Source organism: Balaenoptera borealis, assembly GCF_965194805.1.
Source record: "Balaenoptera borealis genome assembly, chromosome: 7".
NCBI lineage: Eukaryota > Metazoa > Chordata > Mammalia > Artiodactyla > Balaenopteridae > Balaenoptera > Balaenoptera borealis.
This window is the reverse complement of record NC_138864.1, coordinates 106,506,737-106,522,825: the sequence shown is the minus strand read 5'-3', so window position 1 is coordinate 106,522,825 and position 16,089 is coordinate 106,506,737. Positions and strand designations below refer to the sequence as shown.

General features: G+C 42.4%; 1 protein-coding gene across 2 annotated transcripts in view; it reads right to left on the bottom strand.

The window, feature by feature from the left end:
• CALU (calumenin) overlaps positions 1–11,346 on the bottom strand; it is a 28,753-nt gene extending 17,407 nt beyond the window's left edge. For both annotated transcript variants that reach the window (XM_082400131.1, XM_082400132.1), the window contains exons 1-2: positions 11,195–11,346; positions 827–1,058 (exon numbers count right to left, since the gene is read on the bottom strand). In XM_082400131.1, coding sequence (XP_082256257.1) covers positions 827–1,047 — 221 coding nt within the window. In that variant the 5' untranslated portion in view covers positions 1,048–1,058; positions 11,195–11,346. The remainder of the gene's footprint in view (positions 1–826; positions 1,059–11,194) is intronic.
• Between the last annotated feature and the right edge of the window lie 4,743 nt (positions 11,347–16,089).

Below are 16,089 nucleotides of genomic sequence, written 5' to 3'. Positions count from 1 at the left end.
TAAATAAAAAGATGCCTGCTGAGAGAGCCACAGAACCTGACTATGGTCCAGCTGTTACTGAAATAGCAACACATACTCTGACACTAAGACCACTGCTTATTACAACCTTCTAAAAGGCAAGGTTGAGGGACTTCCCCGGAGGTCCAGTGGTTAAGACATCGCCTTCCAATGCAGGGGGTGCAGGCTCGATTCCTGGTCAGGGAGCTAAGATCCTACATGCCTCACGGCCAAAAAACCAAAACATAAAACAGAAGCACTATTGTAACAAATTCAATAAAGACTTTAAAAATGGTCCACATTAAAAAAAAAAAGCAAGGTTGGTTTGGTTTTGTTTTTGATTAAGCAAATATCTGACAATGAAACCAAAGAGGGTGAAGGACATCCTTGGAAACCATAAACTCTACAGAAATTAGTCAGTACAGGAGTCTAATTTGCAGTTTATTATCCACTCAAAGACTTGGCATGGTCAGTAATAAATAGGTCACAGATAGTTTTTAAAAGTTAAAAGCAACAGGGTTGAGAAAACCCCCATGTAATGTTCCTTTGGGGTCAAGATGATGCAGTTTAAGCTGAGTCCTATAGTATCTGGCAATTTTATGCATAAATGACTTTGCTTTGTAGAATGAGGTAAAAACTGTTATTCAAAGGAGAAATGCAGGAAAGTGCTTAATTAAATTTTAGTGGTAGCAATTCTGTGGTTAGTTTTCAGAAGATGTAGTTCAATACAGCTTTACTGAGTGACTGAGCCAAAAGAGAAAAAAGGAATGAGTTGATTTATAAAGAAATGTCATTATTCTAACTAACCCCCTGAGAGCTGGCACCTTACCCAAGTCTTTCCTTGCTCTCTTCTGGCGTCAGCTGATCAAAGGTTTTTGCTTCTTCAGCACCCAAGAAGGCATCATGGTCATAATCAAAACTCTGAGCATCATTGTGAACTTTGTCACTGAGCTGAGGCTCATGGTGTACACGGTCCTTCTTTTCCGTGGGCTTGCTCAAGGCAAAGGCTGTGCACAGGGACAGGCATGTAAGGAACTGTCGCAGGTCCATGATAATCAGATCTTAAAGAAAAAAGAAAGGTAGTTCATTCAGGAAGCAGTATGCTTGATAATGAAACAAGAAATTAAAAGCTCACACCCAGTTACGATATTAATTTGATATTATCCCAAATGTTATTACTTAATCCATAAAAAAAAGTATGGTAGAATATCAGACTTCCCAGTTTTACTCTGAGAAATATTCACCAGTTCTCCTCATCTGACTGTAGGCTGACAAGGAATTATAGGAACAAGGAATTACTAGGAACATCCACCTTGTAAGTGGTCTCACTTCAAACACACCAAAGTAGAACTTTACTCCTTTTGCCCAAGTTCCTAAGATTTAAAAGTGAAAGGACCAAGATTTAAATCCAGACCTACTGACTCCAAATACTTTACTTTTGTTATTATATCAGTGGTCTGGTCTTCAAACATGGCTGGTTATTAGAATCACCTAGGAAGCTTTATTAAAAAAAAAAAAAAGTTTCCCCTACTGAATTAGAATCTCTGAGGCTGAACCCAAGCATTTGTAGTTTTAAATGGTTTCCAGGTGATTCTGATGGTTGTCAGATAAGAACCAATGATCACCTTCAAACATCAAACCACTGAGATGGTACAGTGATGGATAACTGCCTTATCATTCTGTATACTTGTGTTTCCCAAACCTACCCAGGTATAAGGACCACCTGGAATACTGTCCAAAGTACAGATTCCCCAGCTCTACACTGTACGTTCAGAATCTCTGCAGTCACAGGTGATTCTGATGAACAAGCACAAGGCTGGAACATCTTATCGAAAACAGTGACAAAAAATCACAGAGAAGCTGCAGGATAGAAACTGTTTAGAACTCTTGACAGATAACCTATGGTACTGTCCAGAGAGATTAAGGTTTTAGAGAAAACTTTAAAATTAAAAATCAAGGCGGTATATGGGAAAAGAATGTAAAAAAAGAGTGTATATATGTATATGTATAACAGATTCACTTTGCTGTACACCTGAAACCTACACAACATTGCAAATCAACCACACCCCAATAAAAATTAAAAAAAAAAAAAAAAATCAAGGCGGGAGAGGGGGAAGATTTCCCTGGTGGTGCAGTGGTTAAGAATCTGCCTGTCAATGCAGGGGACACGGGTTCGAGCCCTGCTCCGGGAAGATCCCACATGCCATAGAGCAACTAAGCCCATGCGCCACAACTACTGAGCCTGCGCTCTAGAGCCCGCGAGCCACAACTACTGAAGCTCGCGCTCCTAGAGCCCATGCTCCCCAACAAGAGAAGCCACCACAATGAGAAGCCCGCGCACCACAATGAAGAGTAGCCCCTGCTCGCCACAACTAGAGAAAGCCCGTGCACAGTAACGAAGACCCAACACCGCCAAATATAAATCAATCAATCAATCAATCAATCAATCAATCAATCAAGGGGGGACATCCCTGGCGGTCCAGTGGTTAAGACTCCATGCTGCCACTTGCAGGGGGCATGGGTTCGATCGCTGGTGGGGAACTAAGATCCTGCATGCCGTGCAGTATGGCCAAAAAAATAAAATAAAATAAAAAATAAAAAAATCAAGGGGAAAGAGTTTCCGAGGCTTTCATATTTTAACTAATCCTTTATCAGTAGAACACAGATTCTGAGGGCTTCTCCCCCTGTGGTGAGTATAAACTTTTATAATTTCATATTATCACTTACTCATTTCTTCTTATGACCAGTCACTCCCTTAGTGGATGGGTAGGTGGTTACTGGGCATGAGGCCTGTTGTAGGTTGAACTGTGTCCCCCCTCAAAAGATATGCTGAAGTCCTAAGCCCTGCACCTGTGAATGTGACCTTATTTGGAAATAGGATCTTTGCAGATGTAATCAAGTAGGATGGGCTCTAATACAATGGCTGGTGTCTTTATAAAAGGAGGGAAATTTGGATACAGACACAGAGAAGAGAATGCCACATTATGAAAGAGGCAAAGATTAGAGTGATCATCTACGAGCCAAGGAACGTCAGTGATTGCTGGCAACCACCAGAAGCTAGGAAGAGGCAAGGAAGGATCCTCCCTTAGGGCCTTCAGAGAGCATGCCCCTACTGACACTCTGATTTCTAACTTCTAGCCTCTAGAACTGTAAGAGAATAAATTTCTGTTCTTTTAAGCAATGTAGTTTATGGTAATTTGTTACAGCAGCCCTAGGAAACTAATACAAGGCTACAGTACAGAGGGACACAGCATCACATGAAAGTTAAATGCATTATCTTGTCCTAATCTGCAGATTAGCCACAGGCTTCACCTTCCCCAGGATGTCACCAGTGGAACTATCTAATCTAAGGCTCATATTTTATATATAATTTTTTTTTAATTATAAAAATTCTTTCAGGGCTTCCCTGGTGGCGCAGTGGTTGGGAGTCAGCCTGCCAGTGCGGGGGACACGGGTTCGGGCCCTGGTCTGGGAGGATCCCGCGTGCCGCGGAGCGGCTGGGCCCGTGAGCCACAATTGCTGGGCCTGCGTGTCTGGAGCCTGTGCTCCGCAACGGGAGAGGCCGCGATGGTGGGAGGCCCGCGCACCGCGATGAGGAGTGGCCCCCGCTCGCCGCGGCTAGAGAAAGCCCTCGCACAGAGACGAAGACCCAACACAGCCATAAATAATAAATTAAAAAAAAAAAAAAAAAATTCTTTCAGCATTGCTTCTAACTCAGTGATCTCAACCTAGACTGTACCCTAAAATCACCCAGGGAGTTTTTATAAATGACCACTGAACCCCCCCCCTTAACCATAAATATTTTAAAAAGGCAGCCAAGTTGAGAACCAGTATTCTAAACAAATTCTCAAATGGCCATAATAATATCTTAAGAAATATGACTTGAGAGTACACTTAATATGAAGAAACTGCATGTATCTGATCCTGCCTCAAAGTTTTGGGAATTAGAAGGAAGAAAGTGAATTGTGTCAAGGGATAAAGAAATCAAATACGCCAATAAATTAGACATATTTTAATGTATCCATCTCCTTGTAACCCCCAAATAGTAACTAAAAGAAGTTACATTGTATTTGCTTGGATTTACAAAGCATTTTGGATTTAATAAACTAAAAAATGCTTAGCACAGCTAACGGTGAGCGCGTTACGTTACATAAAAATTCCTTAAAAGTGGAAGGAAAGCAAATAGAGGAATATGTTTAATGCTAACACAATTTAGCTGATTATACAAAGGCACAACCTGAGGTCTCCTTGAGCAACTTTCAGGCTGTAAAAGGGCATACAAAGGCACTATTTGTGATCAATAGGAAAGCAGCTAAGTGGGGAGGTCCAGAAATGGCAGAGAAGGATACATCAATAGAGAGTAGAAAGTGTTCCAGAGTAACTAGGACAATGCCAAAAAGACAAACAGAAATGTTAGCTAAGGAGATAATGGGAGGCAGTCACTTCCCCAAGAGCCCATTTCAAAAACACACAAAAACGGTAATTTTGCTGGACAGTTGTTAATACAGATGAAAACCCATTAGAGGAAACAATGTGGCAGCACTGCCATAAGACCCACAGAGAAAGGGGAAGAAGGTGGTACTATTCTTAAGCTGTTCACCAATGTTAGGACTTGGCTATGCTTCTGAAAGTTTATCAATGTTGTTTCGTGCTATCCCATCAAAATACCCAAATTTGTATACAAAGATGTTTCAATTCAGATGTTCAATGATAATAGTTTATAATGATTTTAAAAAAAAAAGGAAAATGAACTAAACCAAAGTAGTGGTAAGTACATATTAAATCTATATTGTGGAACACAACACAGTTTAAGAATGAAGCTGACCTATTCACACTGAAACTGACAAGGCACCAAGATATGTTCAGTGAACAAAAACAAAAATAAGAAAGCATGTTGTAAAACAATGTCAAGATCTCATTTATATAAAAAGCAAAATCCAACAACCTCCCCAGCTTGTTTACATTTGTATAAAATATAACATATATACACGAAAATGGTGTGGAAGGATAAACATCTATCTGTAAACAGCAATAACCCCTAGGCTGAAGGGAGAAGACATGGGGGTGGGGTGGTAAGGTTCGTGTGGAGTGAACTTCACTACTGTACTGCTGTGTTGTCTTATTTTTTGTAAATGAGCACACAGTCATGTGTATTATCTTTTTATGTGTATTACTTTCTAAACAACAGCACAAAAATTCTTTGCATTTTTAGGTAGCAAAGCAAACATTTTCAAGCCATTTCTCCAGATTGGAAAAGGAGATTGAAGGAAAAACACACATTTATTCTTAAGACACAAACCCTATTTTATAAAGTAAAATAACACTCCCCTAGGAGAATAACACTCCAGCCCACTCTTCAATAATTGAATCTAATCAATCAGATCAGTGGAACAGTAAAGAGAAAATCAGATTCAGTGGCTCTCTCAAACATCACAGTATGCCTTTATTTTAGGACAAAATGAAACTTTCATTTCAAACTACAAATAATTCTTTAGACAAATAAAATCCTTTAGAGAGATAAGGAATGAGTTTTATGTTGTTATTTTGTGATATATCCAAATAATATCTATAATGTTAGAGGCTTACAGAATCAAGTAAAATCAAGAGTCACTGCAACAGAGGATTTTCCTTATGTCTATTAACAAGGGGGCTTCCCATGTAGGAAAATTTTATAAATGACTAATTACATCCCCAGAATAATACTCTAACAACTCTTGCATAACACTCTGACAACTTCTGCAAACCCCAAATGTTATAATATGAATTAATGTTTAAGCCCACTAACACTATCAGGGCCTGGGAAGGATACTGTGTAAAGTTTTGATACTGTGTAACATAAAGAAATGTAACAGATTGATTCACTGTGATTTAGAGGGAAAACTACATTTCAGATTGAGGTGTAACATCTTGATACAGTGATAAAAGAAGAATTTCAGAATAAAAGCCAAGTGATTCAGCTTTATCATTTATCCATCTCTCTATCCTTTCCCTTCTCAATTAAACTTTCAATCCTGCCCCTCCACAGGTTCCTCCATTCTGTCAATCAATACTTCTCAGGTCTTCATAATCCAAAATCAGTCTTTCTCAGACCCCGTTATTCCTTCAAGCATGCTCTTCCCTTTCCTTCACCCATACGGTCTCTAGAAACTGCTGTCTCTGCTTCCTCACCACCTACTGTCACCCTGAAATCTGGGTTTCTATCACTACTGATGAAACTGCCTAAAAAGGTCATCAAGGACCACCTGCTGGACAAAGCAATGGTCCTACCTTTATCTCTCTGCAGCGGGCAATGAAAAATCTGCACTTTAGTAAGTTTTAAAAACTATGCACTTTGTGCCCACATATAATATATCAACTCCTGGCTATTAGAAACTAACAAAAGGCCCCTTGTTTTATGAATATAGACACTAAAAAAAGAGACTACTAAATTTATCTAAATCCGTGTACACATAAAAATGTCCAAATAGAAACAAAGGATATCTCCCAAGACAAAGGATATATAATGTGGAACAATGGGAGAAGGAGTATAAAACAACTTCTTACACAAGGCATCTGAAGAACTACATTAGTGCAGTTATTTCTGAAGCATATTTCTCTTTTCAATCAAATGGAAACCAAATAATAGAAAGCTAAGACCCTTCTCTTTCTCCGTCATGAAAGCTATTCATCAATGGATAACAGAACATTAGGAAAACATAATATACTACATAAATGAAGGACTTGGTTGTATGAGTTTTTACCACATGGTCTAGGTGAGTCTGGCCACAGGTTTGTCAATTTTGTTTACCCTTTCAAAGAACCAGCTCTAGGTTTTGTTGATTTTTTCTACTGTTTTTTAAATCTCTCTTTCCTCTCTGATCTTTATTATTTCCTCTTTCTGCTGACTTTAGGTTTTGTTTGTTCTTCTTTTTCTAATTCTTTCAGGTAGGGTTAAGTTATTTGAGATTTTTTTTCTTTTCTGAGGAAGGCCTGTGAACTTACCATGTGATCTAAAGGTAAATCAATGGTTGTGAAAAATGCATCTCCCCATCTCCCATTTCTCAAATGACCTATAAGTTTCTCTTCCTCAAATTCTGTCCCTCCCTCACCAAGGCTAACATTTAATATTTTTTCTTAAACAAACAGAAAACTAGACCTGCACTGTCCAGGACAAGAGCTACTAGCTACATGTGGCTACCAAGCAGTTGAAATGTGGCTAGTGTGAATTAAGAAGTGGTGTGGGGCTTCCCTGGTGGCGCAGTGGTTGGGAGTCTGCCTGCCAATGCAGGGGACACGGGTTCGGGCCCTGGTCTGGGAAGATCCCACATACCGCGGAGCAACTAGGCCCGTGAGCCACAATTACTGAGCCTACGCATCTGGAGCCTGTGCTCCGCAACAAGAGAGGCCGCGATAGTGAGAGGCCCGTGCACCGCGATGAAGAGTGGCCCCCGCTTGCCACAACTAGAGAAAGCCCTTGCACAGAAACGAAGACCCAACACAGCCATAAATAAATAAATAAATAAATTAAAAATTAAAAAAAAAAAAAAAAGAAGAAGAAGTGGTGTGGGGCTTCCCTGGTGGCGCAGTGGTTAAGAATCCGCCTGCCAATGCAGGGGACACGGGTTCAAGCCCTGGCCCGGGAAGATCCCACATGCTGCAGAGCAACTAAATCCGCGCGCCTAGAGCCCGTGCTCCGCAACGAGAGAAGCCACCGCAATGAGAAGCCCGCGCACCGCAATGAAGAGTGGCCCCCACTCACCGCAACTAGAGAAAGCCCGCGTGCAGCAACAGAGACCCAACACAGCCAAAAATGAAAATAAAAAATAAATAAATTAAAAAAAAAAAGAAGTGGTGTGTTACACTTTATGTCAAAAGAATGGTATTTTTGTATGTATTGGATTAAATAAATTATTAATTTCACATGTTTAAAATATTCACCTGTAAATCTAAAGTTACATATGTGGCTTGTATTATACTTCTATTGCATCACGCAATGTTAGAGACACAAATAAAGGGCTAGAACAGAAAAGGTATCAAGTTACTATCATACTTTTGCAGCACGTCACCAATAACGGTCTCCTGCAAAGTTATTTTCATGAATTAATTTATAAGGAAAAAAAGGTAACAGCATAGACTTGAATTTCTTTCAAAAACAATGATAAGCCTTAAGAATTAGTTTTATCCATTCAAAAATTTCCTTGACAGCTCTAAATTCATGCCATTTCTCCCCTCCTTCCCAATCATTTTTTATAAAAATCCATTGGTCACAGAACACTTAAAAGTAAGTTTTTTCAGGGGAATTTAGATGTCTGGATTAAATTCAACTTCTCAAGAACGTTAACAGTGGCTGACCCCACAGTTATTCTGGTTGACCAAAGACCCACTGCTCAATGTTAATAGTGGGAGAAATGGGTGTGGTGGTAAAATTCCAATTCTGTGAGTTGGATATTTAGGGGGCGGGGCGGGGGGGGGGAGAAAAAAAGGCATTCCTCTATAGTGCAGCAAAAGCAGAATCTCAATACTTAAGTGTCTACTTCAATTGGGGATTGAGGGCAAGAGCCTGACAGCAATTTAACTATACTAAGGCTCAGGTTATAAAGCCTAGGAATTAAAGGTATCTGGTTATCTACCTGACCTTCTTCACTTACAGACTTTAGTACAAGTACCACCAATGGATTATCATATTAAAGTAATAATGTCACCCTTCATGATTTGATAAAAGTTATGATAATGACAAACCATTTATTCCACATTTCTCTAGTGATCGATGGAACAAATTTACATTAATATATTCTAATTCATTCTAGTTCATTAATATATTGTAATTATTTGTGTGACTGAAAGCATACATTTATTAGTTGAGTATATAAAAGTGCAAACTTTGGCTGTAGAAGAAAAGCTTTGAAATGACAAACTATTACCCAGGTTTCATTAGTTCTATAACCAAAGCAACCCAGTATAAACTTAAAATTTTTCTTGCTACAGAGTAAAGAAAATTTCCTTTAAGAACTAAGTTCTTAGAAACTCTGGGAGAATCACAGTTTCCTTTTGGCAGATGAAATTTCAATACATAATTAATTACTATAGGAATACTATGAAAATGTAGTGACAAGAGTTTTGGTTTCTAGTTGTAATTTGCTGTGCATGTGTAACATGCATAAAATGCTTGGGAATCCTTGCTTTAGTGCCAAATGTAAATAAATATAATTTTAAAATCCTAGATGAAAAGACCTACCTACTATGATCACTCCAGCTGGAAGTGATCTGCACACATTCCTCTAAACTTTTATAAGACTTGTTTGTACCATTCCACAATAATGATCATAGGCTATCCTAAGTTGTCTCCTTAGCTCCTCTGTAGATGTACATTTTTGGAAGGCAGGGATCTCAGCTAATATAGATTGATTCCCCTCTACAGTCCTTAACACAGTGTCTTGCACTTTCTGTACACCAAAACATTTTATTGGATTAGTTGGACGGTACTTGGGAGCAACACAGTTCCTGCCAGCTGCCAGTGCTCCCCAACCCCCAATTCCCCTTACCGGATCTGGCCATCAGCCAGCAACAAGAAAAGTGTTATTTCAGCTGTCTTAACTCTAATACATAAATCACAGCATCAACGACATCCATATTTAAGAGTTCATAAAGACAGGGAACTAGGACCTTACGGTCTAGCAAGCATCTCCAATGGCTATCCCTGGCTACATCATGCGTGTGCCACACGCAGAGAAAATGTGTGTTAAAATCAGTGTACTGATCTCCAGTACTGGTGCAATGTACATAAAATGCCATTAAGTATCTTTGGACACATCAATGGATGAATGGAAGCAAACTATTATATTAACAGTGATGATTAAGAGTTGATTTCAAAGCTGTATCTGAGTACTATCCACTCAGGCACACTCCATTCATCTCTGTTAGCTCGTGTTTCTCCCAGTTGTGATTCTCAAAAGAATCCCATTGGAGACCGCTGAATCCCTGTAAATCTCAGATTAGGCCCAGGTAAACTCAGATCTCTCGCCACACAAATACAATTTACAGGTTACCTCTGGACCCTCATTTGTAGTACAATACATAAATTCTTCAATGATGACCACCGCTGGGTACCCGGTTAACTAAATCTACTGAATGAGGTCAAACATGCATTTGTCTTGTGTCAAGTCCCATTCTATGGCAAAGAATAATTTATCAGAAATTCCACGGTTCTCTACCTCCAAGCTACAAAAACAAATTAGAAGCAACCTTATTCCTGACTCATTAACGTAGACTTTATGGTTCATGCCAGGAAGTGAATGTAATTCAACTCTCAAAGACACTATTCTGGGACTTTGTACACTTAGGAATTCAGATCAAAGGCCTTGAAGTTTTAGCAGGAGACCCAGGGAGCTTTTTGCCTTGATGCAAAAGCAGCTTTTGGAACTGCAAATCACACGACTCTTAATCAGGGCAGCTGTAGGGAATTAAGTTTATTGATGAACACAGCATGCCAAAAATCAGAACTAGGGTCTGGAGCTAGAAGCAACAAAACAAGGTAAAGATACAACCCTTTAATGAAGCTTTTAAAACTACTTTCCTTCGCTGACCGAAGCATGCGGCCAAACATGAAGCTCGAAATATTCCGTCTTTTCTTTAAAATTAGAGAGAGTTAAAAAAAAAAAAATCACATAGTGTCTTCATGCTTTCTTCCCCCTTGTTTCTACACCCTCAAAGTCAGCGAACACGACCTTCTTGGCAGATGCAGATGTCCTCTCGGGATGTGGCCCTGCGGCGGAGCTGGTGGACACAAGCAGGCCCAAGTGTGGGAAGTGGCAGGGAGCTGTAACAATAACGCTATCTGACTGCACTCCGACCTTCAGGAGATAAACAAGAGTGACCTTTTCGGACGAGGGGCTTGGTGACTGGCGGGGCCCAGGGCCAGAGGACGTGGCAAGCCAGGCACGAAACTGTACCCCACAGGACGCAAAGCCGGGAGCCGGAGTTCGGAGGGACCCAGGCCCCTTCCCAGAGCGCAAGGGAAGGCGAGCGGCGGCCTCCGACCCAGGCTGCGCACCGAGGGTCGGGCAGTCGCGAGCAGCCTCAGGCCCCGGAACCCCGAGCTGGCAGAAACAGAGGCCCTGAGACAAGGAGGCCCTGCCGCGCCGGGAGCGAAGCCCAGAGGACAAAAAGAAAGTGAACAAGGGGGAGGCAGCGGCGGAGGGAAGTGCACGGTGGTACTTACCTCTCCCCGTTGCGCCCACTGCTCAGGATGCCGCGGCTACAGCTCACCCACCGGCTCCGCTCTGGCGCGCAAGCACCGCCCAACCGGAAGCGGTTCCGCGCCCCGCTGCTGTCTTCCACGCCGGCAGCCTCCGGACCAATCACCAACAAACCCGCCGCGGACGCACAGCTTCCCCGGACAGCCATTGGCCCTGCGGTCTCGTGGTCCGGATTGGCTGGAAAGCGCCACGTCCCCGCGAGCGCGCCGAGTTACGTGGACAGGGTTCTCTCCCAACTCTCGTCCCTGGCCTTGTGGGGTTGGCGGGCCCCAGCCCCTTACTCCGAGGGGGCGTGTGGGCGCGGCTGTCCGACCGCCACGTCCTGGTTCGCAGCGCTTGACTCGGCCTCCATAGGGCTTCTTAAATTATCCTAATTATCTTCATGCCCACAAGAACCCAGGGCCGAATTAATCCGACTCTATCAGTCGCCAACTATTGATATATTGAATAATCCCACCCCCTCCTTTCCCTTCAGCTCTGCCGCCTAAATGGGGCACCGTACAGGATTTCAGTCGCTGGCTCCGGCTTCATCTCCCACCACTTCTCGCGTGTCGCGCTCGGGCCACCACCATCTCGGTGTTTCCTAACTGCCCGCCCTTTCACATCTCCATAGTCTTTCATTATCAACCAGGAGTGAGGGCGTTTTCCAGATTCTCTGCCTTGTGAATGTGAATGACAATAGAAGTCCCGGTTCACAGAAATCACGGTTTAGATGTTAGCTCTAGAAGCCTTTACTGACCTCACTAGGCATAGTAATTCCTCCCTTATTTACCTTCATAGCACTTTGCATCTTTGGTACACTTTGCCAAATTTTGCTATATAATGCTGCTTATCCATTTGTCCTCCTCCAGACTAAGCTCCAGGGGAGAGATCTGCCTTTATTCATCTTTGTACCTACAGCTTTGAGCTTACTGCCCAGTTCAAAGTAAATGCCTAATAATGTTAAGTGAACTGAATGGGTGGAACCCAAAGAATGTCCCTGACTGAAGAGGAACACAGGAAATTATTAACTTATTCATTCATTTTCAAGTCATGAAATTAAAGTTAAATAAGGGCTACTATGTTTGCAATGTCAATGGACTATAAACCTGTGTTCTTAGCTCATAAAGCCTCTATAGTTTAAAATCCAGTTGAGACACGTGGTATGCTCATGAGATAGTTAAATACAAAGCAACTCAGTTTTTAAACATCAAGATGAGAGGTTGACAACCAGTGTGAATTCAAAGTTGTGGCCCTGACCCTTGGTGGCAACCAGAGAGGGCTTCCTAAGAAGGTGTGACTCAGGCTAGACTAAGAAACTCCTGAATGCCCTATTCAGCAAAAGGAATAACAGGAACAAGGGCAAGCAGGGGACAGAGTAGGAGGTAACTGCTTAGGTCAGGTAGGGGATGAGGGAGGTAAAAAAAAGGGGGGGAGGGGGGAGCCTGTGCTCTGAGGAGCCTGAGCTGAAGGCAGTGGGAATTGTGGGTCTTCTTCTGAAGATTTCTAAGCTTGTACCTTTGTGAGGTTGAAAGTGTTCTTTCAGGGAGGTGCATCTCCTAATAGGGGTTAACTATAATAGAATAGGTTGCATCAGGAGATATTTAAAAAACTATTTTGAAAATGCCTCCTTGAAGTCAGGCACTGCACTAGGTGCTGGTGAACCCACAAAGAATAGGACATGGTCCCTGCCCTCAAGGACCTGCAGCCTAGTGGCAGAGCCACCATCCTGGAAGTGTCCTAGAAGAGGCTGGATAAGGTAGTGGGACTCTGCCAGAGATGGGGACTGTCAACCCTGAAATTCCCTGTGGATGAGGGCTTGGTCTAGGCAAAGCAAGAGAAATGCAAATGAACACTTCTATACAAGGGAATTTTAAAAAGTGGGAACAACAATTTCCTGGACTCAGTGACTGCTTGGAAGAAGGAAATGAAGAAGGAACACTCAAAAATTTAAAGCTGTAATCGTAGGAAACTGGGAGAATGAGCTAGATGAGTGGAGGACGGGGGAACTGAGTTGAGTTCAAGACATGATGAGTCTAAGGTGATGGCAGAACATCGAAAAAGAAAGAACCAATAGGCTGGAGGAGATACTTAGGGTCACTGGCCAGGCAGCAGCTGGTGGAGCCATGAGAACCAATGAGCTTTCTGAGGAGAGAAAAACAGATTAGGCCTCATGGGAGCCCAAGGGTTAGAAAGAAAGCAGAGGAGGAAAAGGACATGAGGGCTGACACACATAAGAAGTGTCACCATAGCTGTACCAAAGGCCCATCTAACTGTGGATTCTGTCTCTGAGAGAAGCACTGAAGGACTGTTTATGGCAGGTATAGTGATGTCAGCCTCAAAAGGCTGATGATGTTCTTCAAGCATCCCAACTCTGCTCATGTGGTGCTACTGAACATTCACTCCACAAATGAATGTATTGTTTCCTGTATGCAAGACACTGTTCTAGGCACTGGGGATACAGCAGTGAACACAATGGAACAAACTCTCTCATGGTGCTCATATTCTGGTATGCAGCCAATAAACAAGATAAAAAAGCAAAATATACAGAATGAGAAGTGGTGATAGGTACCACGGAATAATATAAGGCAGGAAAGGAGAAAAATGGGTGTCAGGACTATCAGGAGTGGTGTTGCTGTCTTTGAGAGGGTGGCCAGGGACGGCTTATGAAGAGGATGACATGTGAGTGAACATCTGAAGGTGGTGAAGAACATCCCGGGGAAAGGGAACAGCAAGGGCAAAGGCCCTGAGCTGAAGCCTGCTGGAGTGTTTGAGCAGCAGCAGGAAGTCAGGGTGGCTGGGTACAGTAATTGAGGAGAGGAGAGGACATGAGGTCAGGGAGGTAGTAGCAGGGATGGAGGTAAAGGGGAGAGGGACACCATGCAGGGCCTTTAGGCCATTGTAAGGACTTTAGCTGCTATTATGAATGAAGTGATGTAGAAGAGACTGGCTAACTATTTACCAAACTGTTTCTTCTTCATCCTGTGACACAGCTAGACTATATTTCCCAGCCCCCCTTACAGCATGGCCATGTGACTGAGCTCTGGCCAAGGGAAGAGAGGCAGAAGTGATGTCCACTACTTCCAGTACTGGCCATGCAAACCTGCCACATGCCATTCTCCAAGCTCTTTCTCTTTCTGTGGCAACCCTGGAAACCGTGTAGTGCAGATAGCAAGTCACAAGATAGAAGGAGCCCAGGGTCCTGTTAAAGAGCCACTCCATGAACAGGATCACCCTTTTTGGACTTTTCTGTGTGTGAGAAATGAACTTCTGTTGGTTATTTTATGCCATTGATATATCAGGGTTTATCTCTTACAGAGGTAGCATTACCTTAACTAATACAGATGGGAAGCCATGGGAAGCCATTGGAAGGTTTCCAGTTCTCATTGGAGCAGAGAAGTGACATGACCTAAGATTTTAAAAGGGTCACATTAGATTGAGAAGGTTAACATTAGAAACAAGCAACCCACTTAGGAGGCTTTTGCAACAATCCAGGTGATGATGGCTTCGTCCAAGGTAGTAACAGTAGAAATAGTAAGAAGTGTCAGATTGTGCATATATCTTGAAAGTATCAATAGTTTAAAAGGGTTTCCTGATGGGTTGGAAATGGGGTGGAGAGAGAGGAGTCAAGGATGACCGCAAGGTTTTGAGCAAGTAAAAAAATGGAGCTGCATTTACTAGGATAGAAAAGAACTTGTGGGGAGCAAATCTTGAGGGATACTATTGAGAGATTAGTTTTGGACATATTGAGATGCCTATTAGATATTCAAATGGAGATGTCAAATAGGCAGTTGGAGCTCACAGTGTCTGGACTAGAGATAAAATTTGGGAGTAATTGGTTTATGTGTGGTATAAAACCATGTGTTTTGATTAGAAGAGACCCAAGACTGAGTCCTGGAAATTTCTAGTGTTTGGAGATGGTGGTGGTGGTGGGGGTGTTGATGAGAATGAAGTAGCAAAGGAAACTGAGGAGAAAAGCCAGTGAGGGAGGAGGAGAGCATAGTGTTCTAGAAGCCAAGTGAAGGAAGTGTTTCCAGGAGAGATCACGTATGTTACGTGCTAAAAGTGAGGTGAGGACAGATTGACCATTGGCTTTAGCAATGTGAAGATCAGGTTTGGTGGTGTAGTGGAGGGGTTAGAGAGAGAATGCGAAGCAAGATGTTGGAAACCCTTTCAGGGAGTTTACTATATAGGGGAGGAGAGTGGGCAGAGGGGCCAAGAGAGGTTTTGTTTTATTTTGTTATGTTTTTAAATGGAAGAAATAACAGTTATGTTTCGGAGAAATACCAGCATGTTTGTTACTGATGGGAAGGACCTACGAGAGAGAATCAAACTGATGATGTAGGGAGAAGGGAGAGTTGCTGGAGCAATGTCCTTGAGTAGGGGAGATGGGATGGGATCCAGTACAAAATGGGAAGAGTTGGACTTTGCTTAGAGTGAGACAGTTCTTCTATATTAATAAGGAGAGAAACTCGATCTGCTGGTCCGATTCCAGGTAAGTGGTAGGCATCGTGGTGAGAACTTGGAGTTCTCTTTCAGTTGCTTCTATGTTCTCAGTGAAATGGGAAGCTGGGTCATCAGGAGGCAGTGGGGGGTTTAAAGAGGGAGAAGATGTGAAATAGCCATTCAACAGAGAGAACATATGAGGGGAACATAGTATGATCTCCAGGCAACATTAAGGACCCTCTTGAGGCCTGAGATGATGACTTTGAGGTGAAAATGGTTAGTATGTCATGTGGTTTTTCTCCAGGCAAGTTTAGTGGCATGGTGCAGTTGGTGGAGAGTTGGACTTGGTCAGTGAGTAGAATAAAGTGGAAGAGACACAAAGGTGCTGAGGGTACTTGCAAGGGAGTGATAATATTCAGGATGGATTCTGAAA